Below are 7,500 nucleotides of genomic sequence, written 5' to 3'. Positions count from 1 at the left end.
GAGTCCTGACCCCAAGTGAAGGAGTTCAAGTACCTCGGGATCATGTTCACGAGTGAGGGGACGATGGAGCGTGAGTTTGGCCGGAGAATCGGAGCAGCGGGGGCGGAGCTGCAGTCGCTCTACCGCACCGTTGTGACCAAAAGAGAGCTGAGGAAGGCAAAGCTCTGGATCTACCGCTCAGTCCTGGTTCCTACCCTCACCTGTGGTCATGAAAGCTGGGTCAGGACCCAAAGAACCAGGTCCAGGGTACAAGCATCTGAAATGTGTTTCCTCAGGAGGGGGGCTGGAGTCTCCCTTAGAGAGAGGGGGAGAAGTTCAGCATCCGTGAGGAACTCGGAGTAGAGCCGCTGCTCCTTTGCGTTGAAAGGAGCCAGTTGAGGTGGTTCAGGATCATCTGGTAAGGATGAACCCTGGGCGCCTCCCTAGGGAGGTGTTCCAGGCACGTCCAGCTGGGAGGAGGCCTCGGGGAAGACCCAGGACCAGGTGGAGAGATTAGATCTCCACACTGGCCTGGGAACGCCTCAGGATCCCCCAGTTAGAGCTGGTTAATGTGGCCCGGGAAAGGGAAGTTTGGGGTCCCCTGCTAAAGCTGCTGCCCCCGAGACCCGACCCCGGATAAGAGGCTGAAGATGAGATGAAACTAAAATAAAATCATGCCATTCAAACCCTTTTTATGCAGCAGTAATGACAGATACTTCAATACCCACAATTCCCTGCAGGGAAGAGTGTCTCATAACTTTATTCCCTTCCTCATTGGTTGACTTCTGTCCTTCTACAGTCCCGGGGAGACCCCCTGTCTCTGGCTCGACCCCGACCGGTGGCACCGCCGCCATCGCCACAGTTACAGGGACAGTTCCACCCCCGTATGAGCCGGTGAACGTGCGAAACCTGGAGCACGACAGCCACACGGAAGAAGACTACCTGTGGTTATCGCACTGCCAGAGTCACATCAGGTAAACACACACACACACACACACACACACACAAATACAGGAAACAAGACTTCATGTTGTTCCTGTTTCTGATCTTTGATCCTTTTTAAACTCTTTTGTTTTTGTGTCTCTCTGTCTCCAGACCTCCGTCGGGTTCCTCCACTTCTCTTGAAACCGACTACAACGACAACCTCTACCCTCCTCCCTCCGCCACCAGCTCCTCCTCTTCCTCTTCCTCCTCTCCTTCCCTCCTTCCCAACGGCCTCCCACTTCCATCCTCCTCTTCCTCCTCCTCTTCTTCCTCCGGCTTCAGGACAGCCCCTTGGACATGTGCCTCCGCGACAGGCCCGTACAGCCAGTCTATGGACCCCAACGTGACCTCTGACCTCCAGAGACGAGCCGGTAAACCTCGCTGTCACCCCTCTCCTCATCCAAGGAAGCACTCCCTGGACTTCCACCTGCGACCCGTGGCAATACCTCTCAGCGATGATACGCACGCCGCTCCACTCCACTCATACAGCGGTTACCAGATCCCTCGTCCAGCGTCCACCACGCAACCACGACCCCTTCGCCGCCCATCCTCTACCCCAAGTGTGGACTCCCTAACCCAGGCAGAGCTCCACGCCTCCACCCCAACTCCCCCTCCACGTCCACCCAAGCCCCAGACCGTCGCAGCCCAGGGGGAGGGCTCAGCTGTGGGCTCTTTGCCCGCCACCCTCCCCCGCTCCACCTCAGAGCCAGAGAGGAGGGATGGAGGTGTGGAGGGAGGGGTGCCGAGGAGTAACACTTTCACTACGCCAGGACGCACACAGACAGGTAAGAAGAGCTTCGGTATGCAGAGAAACAAGGAAAATCTGAGTGAACCACTGGAGCCACTAGGGGGCAGAAGAACTCCTATTTGTATACCTGCACTAAGGGCACACTCACACTGCTCTCCCGCACCGCGACCCGGGCTTTAGGGTACTTGTCCCCCCTCCCTCTCCCCCCCGCGCCCCAGCCCCGTTTGTACTCACACTGCCAGGGCCTCGGCCAATACTTCTTGCTGTCCATACGCCATCACACCGCAACACGTCACACGCATTGATCACGTGTGTGTGGCTTTGTTTCCAGATCTTTCCGTAGACCTCAGAGTTTTTGTGCGTCTTGTCGACTGTTTTTGAATCTTTTCATCGACCAAATCTGCAGTAAACACTCCACCTCCGCATCACACCAACGTGAACCTTTCACCGCCATTGTTGTTGTTGTTAAATGTACGCACATGGTCCGTCCTTCTATTTTCTATGTCCGAACAGGCGCACATAACGCTACCGCCCGGGGCTCGTGCTCGTGCTCGTGCTCGTGCTCGTGCTCGTGCTCATGCTCGTACACGTGCGCACGCTCGTGCTCGTGCTCGTACACGTGCGCACGCTCGTGCTCTTACATGTGCAAACGGCTCCGCTAAAGCCCACCTCTTTCAAGGCCATGGACGGCCCGCTGTCGGCTGTTATGCGCGGAACGGGTGCACTCACACTGCTTAAAGGTACTAGGCTTTAGCTGAAAAACCGGTTTTGGCCCGGTACAGAACGACAGTGTGAGTGCGCCCTAAGTGTTGCCGGTAACACTACATAATACGGCCCACGACTCAGCGCGTTCTTACCACGCATATACTCAATATGTAGCTCCAGAGGCTGTGAAATCCATGTGCTGATCTCCAAAGTCTTAATTAACAATCCTCCGAGGAGATGAAGCAGCTTTATTGTGCAGAACTGGCAGCGTTGGTGGATTATGTCGTCACAGCTGAGACGAGCTGTGCCTGTTTGCACCATTATTCCTTTGGCATTCATTAATAAGACCTGAACTTTGCCCTGAACACCTCAAAGAGCTTTTTTTTCAGCCAATATTCTTGCATGATAGAGACCCAGCTGTTTAAGAAATGCTCAGGCCAACAGTCTTCAAATCGGGACGTGCTCAGACTCGCTGCTTTGTATCGTCCATTCAGATCTGGTCACGCTCTGTTTCTACTCTGCAACTAGCATTTTTGAAGCCGCAGTAATGGGATTTTTACACTAATAGTTGCTGATATGCTGCAGATGTGTGTCCTTTTCAATGTAGAGTTGTGTAATATTTAAAGGAATAGTTTGACATTTTAGGAAATAAGCTTCCCTGCAAGATAAGCGTCGTTATTGTACTTTAAAGCTGCACTGAGCTTCATGTGGTTTCTCTTTTTAGTGTATTTACTCTTGTGTTTCAGCTTGCGACTCCTTCTACATCCCTCGGTCTCTGTCCGACAGAGCGAGCATGTTTGAGTTCAGCGAGAGCTTCAACAGTTACTTTGTAAGTTTTGAACACTCAAGAATAAAACACCTGTGGATGTTTTGTCTCTTTATTGTAACTTTTTACCTCTGCATCATGATGAACGTCCCTCCCTCTCTCAGTTTAATAAAGGCATGGTACCTCTGGGTAGTGTTTGCTCTGAAGACGATGATGTGGACGAAAACTACGTCCCCATGAGCGCCGCCACCACCGAGCCTCCCGTTGCACGCAAGGTTAAGGTTGCAAGGTTAGTCAGAAGACACGCGGTGTGATGAAAATGTGTGCATGTAATGAATTGTTGACCTTTCTGACTGGAACTCCTCAGAAAACCCTAGAGAAACCTCAAAGACCCCATAACCTTCTCTTCAAAGACTCCTAACACCCAACAACGCCTCTTGAACCCCCTTCAAACCCTGAAATGCCCTAAAAAACCTTAAGCTTCCAACCAAGAACGCTTTGCAGCTGTTTATAGAAACCCTGAAACACCGTTGTGAACAATTAGAAACTTCTTAGAAGGACATTTAAGCCTCTGGAGTTCTTCGGGAACCCAAATGAAGACCCCGGCACAACCTGAAAGTCCATTAGCATCCACTTCCATTGGGATTTAAGGCTTGAAGACCAAGCTGACCAAGTTAGTAAATACAGGATTTTAACTTTCAGCATAGTCCTACACGCCTTCCCACCCAACAGTGCCAGCTGCTGGTTGCCGTCCATGTTTGTTTTGGTACAAGAACGTGCAACACTCCACTCCCATCACCAACCAGGCTGACGAAGGCTCATGATCAAGGGCCAGTATTTCTGGGGTTCCGGTGTAACCAGCAGATATCCAGGCCAAGACTTCCTCTTCCCTGTGCCGGCCATTGTTTGCAGTCTGATTATTAACTTGAGACGCGAGAACAGAGTTGAAGGTGAGAGACGACGTCTACGACCGGGTTTTCTCTCTTTATATTCAACGCAGATACATTTGAAACGATAAGTCGTCGTCGGCCAACGCCTTCCGCCCAGAACGCTTGAATCTGGTCCTGTTGCCTAGTTGGCGGACATCTTTTTGTGCAGTTTTTCTAGTTTTTATATGTTCCAGTTAGTCTTATGGTCGTTCCCAGGCTTCAAAGGATCATTTGAACCCCCTCAGACCCTCTAAAGCCGTGCAGAAGTCCAAAAACCACAGATCCTCTAAGAATCCCAAATCACGGACCATGGACTCCCTCTATACAACCCAAACTGTTCTGGACTTATTTTGAAAAACACTTCCCTATGGTCATGAAAGCTGGGTCAGGACCCAAAGAACCAGGTCACGGGTACAAGCGGCCGAAATGTGTTTCCTCAGGAGGGGGTCTGGAGTCTCCCTTAGAGAGAGGGGGAGAAGTTCAGCATCCGTGAGGAACTCGGAGTAGAGCCGCTGCTCCTTTGCGTTGAAAGGAGCCAGTTGAGGTGGTTCAGGATCATCTGGTAAGGATGAACCCTGGGCGCCTCCCTAGGGAGGTGTTCCAGGCACGTCCAGCTGGGAGGAGGCCTCGGGGAAGACCCAGGACCAGGTGGAGAGATTAGATCTCCACACTGGCCTGGGAACGCCTCAGGATCCCCCAGTTAGAGCTGGTTAATGTGGCCCGGGAAAGGGAAGTTTGTGGTCCCCTGCTAAAGCTGCTGCCCCCGCGACCGGACCGCGGATAAGCCGATGAAGATGAGATGAGATGAGATGAATATCTAATCTGTTCTTCTCTTGTTCCAGGGTGCCTCCATATCCCCCCTCTGACCCCTCTGCGCACCTCCAGGACGCCAACTACGTCCCCATGATCCCTCTGACGCCTTCCCTTCAAGGCGACTTGGCGTCCCTGGGGAAGCAAGTCCCCCCACCGGCGCACATGGGTTTTCGCAGCTCCCCCCTGACTCCCGTGGCTCCCCTCACCCCGCCGCTCCGGAGGAACACCGCGAACGCTGTCGCCGGTGGAGTGGAGGCCGTCCCCCCGCCGATCCACCGCAACCTGAAACCACAGCGCAGAGGTGACTTTGGATGTTGACTCTCTGCAGAAGTATCCCTGTAGTTGCTGCAGCCGGTCCAATGCTTTCTGCGCACTGATGTTGTGAATCCCTGCAGGAGTTAGCGTCGGTCAGCCTGAAGAGAGAGCAGACAGTCAGACATCCGGAGAGTCGACCCACAAGAAAAGAGGTACGAGAACACTTGGGCCTTCAGTCGGCTCTTCTCATTCGCTCCATATTCCCCCTGTGAGTCGCTCTCTGTTTGTCATTTACCGTCTCTCTTGTTCCCCTTTGGCCTCGTTTTGGTTTTAATTATTTACCTGCTTCCACTTTGCTCAACGAGGCTGCAGTGGAAGGGCGTGACGGTCACGCACACTCGAACATACATGGAGCTGCAGCTTATAGAAACCCATTAAATATTAAGTGAAGGTTAGTCACGGTTCAGCAGCTGCTCCTGCAACACTCCAAACGCCGCTGCTTCTCTGGAGATTTGAGTTCCTGTAAAGACCTTTTTTTATCGTCAAACATTAAAAGCCTCATTAGTATTTCATTTTTTTGAGATGCAAGACACTTCGATCTACACTTCCACACATACATACATACATTTAAGCATATGATTTGGCCCCTAGAGGGCACTTTAGCACATGTTTTGGCTTCTAGAGGGCATTTTAGCACACGTTTATGCTCCTAGAGGGCACTTTAGCACACGTTTTGGCTCCTAGAGGGCACTTTAGCACACGTTTAGGCTCCTAGAGGGCACTTTAGCACACGATTTGGCTCCTAGAGGGCATTTTAGCACATGTTTTGGCTTCTAGAGGGCATTTTAGCACACGTTTAGGCTCCTAGAGGGCATTTTAGCACACGTTTTGGCTCCTAGAGGGCACTTTAGCACACGTTTAGGCTCCTAGAGGGCACTTTAGCACACGATTTGGCTCCTAGAGGGCACTTTAGCACACGTTTAGGCTCCTAGAGGGCACTTTAGCACAAGTTCAGCTCCAAAGAGGGCACTTTAGCACAAGTTCGGCTCCAAAGAGGGCACTTTAGCACATGTTTTGGCTCCTAGAGGACACTTTAGCACACGATTTGGCTCCTAGAGGGCACTTTAGCACACGTTTAGGCTCCTAGAGGGCACTTTAGCACATGTTCGGCTCCAAAGAGGGCACTTTAGCACATGTTTTGGCTCCTAGAGGGCACTTTAGCACACGATTTGGCTCCTAGAGGACACTTTAGCACACGTCTTGGCTCCTAGAGGGCACTTCAGCACACGTTTTGACTCCTAGAGGACACTTTAGCACATGTTTTGACTCCTAGAGGGCACTTTAGGACACGTTTTGGCTCCCAGAGGACACTTTAGCACATGTTTTGGCTCCTAGAGGACACTTTAGCGCACGCTTTGGCTCCTAGAGGGTACTTTAGCACACGTTTTGACTCCTAGAGGACACTTTAGCACATGTTTTGGCTTCTAGAGGGCACTTTAGCACATGTTTTGGCTCCTAGAGGGCACTTTAGCACACGTTTTGGCTCCTAGAGGGCACTTTAGCACACGTTTAGGCTCCTAGAGGGCACTCTAGCACATGTTTTGGCTCCTAGAGGGCACTTTAGCACACATTTTGGCTCCTAGAGGGCACTTTAGCACACAGTTTGACTCCTAGAGGACACTTTAGCACACGTTTTGGCTCCTAGAGGGCACTTTAGCACACAGTTTGACTCCTAGAGGACACTTTAGCACACGTTTTGGCTCATAGAAGGCACTTTAGCACACGATTTGGCTCCTAGAGGGCACTTCAGCACACGTTTTCGACTCCTAGAGGGCACTTTAGCACACGTTTTGGCTCCTAGAGGGCACTTTAGCACATGTTTTGGCTCCTAGAGGGCACTTTAGCATATGTTTTGGCTCCTAGAGTGCATTTTAGCACACGTTTTGGCTCCTTGAGGCTACTTTAGCACGCGTTTTGGCTCCTTGAGAGCACTTTAGCACACATTTTGGCTCATAGAAGGCACTTTAGCACATGTTTTGGCTCCTAGAGGACACTTTAGCGCACGCTTTGGCTCCTAGAGGGTACTTTAGCACACGTTTTGACTCCTAGAGGACACTTTAGCACATGTTTTGGCTTCTAGAGGGCACTTTAGCACATGTTTTGGCTCCTAGAGGGCACTTTAGCACACGTTTTGGCTCCTAGAGGGCACTTTAGCACACGTTTAGGCTCCTAGAGGGCACTTTAGCACATGTTTTGGCTCCTAGAGGGCACTTTAGCACACATTTTGGCTCCTAGAGGGCACTTTAGCACACAGTTTGACT

The 7,500-nt window shown here is 51.5% G+C and overlaps 1 protein-coding gene across 1 annotated transcript in view; it reads left to right on the top strand.

Moving 5' to 3' along the window:
* LOC310964406 (GRB2-associated-binding protein 1-like) overlaps positions 1 to 7,500 on the top strand; it is a 19,626-nt gene that overhangs the window by 8,239 nt on the left and 3,887 nt on the right. The window contains exons 4-9 of the mRNA XM_083937524.1: positions 779 to 953; positions 1,075 to 1,748; positions 3,163 to 3,245; positions 3,347 to 3,471; positions 4,954 to 5,225; positions 5,320 to 5,391. Coding sequence (XP_083793650.1) covers positions 779 to 953; positions 1,075 to 1,748; positions 3,163 to 3,245; positions 3,347 to 3,471; positions 4,954 to 5,225; positions 5,320 to 5,391 — 1,401 coding nt within the window. The remainder of the gene's footprint in view (positions 1 to 778; positions 954 to 1,074; positions 1,749 to 3,162; positions 3,246 to 3,346; positions 3,472 to 4,953; positions 5,226 to 5,319; positions 5,392 to 7,500) is intronic.

The sequence above is a fragment of the Echiichthys vipera genome (genome assembly GCF_963691815.1).
Source record: "Echiichthys vipera genome assembly, chromosome: 22".
NCBI lineage: Eukaryota > Metazoa > Chordata > Actinopteri > Perciformes > Trachinidae > Echiichthys > Echiichthys vipera.
Note: the sequence above shows the minus strand (reverse complement) of the source record. Positions and strands in the feature narration are given on the sequence as shown.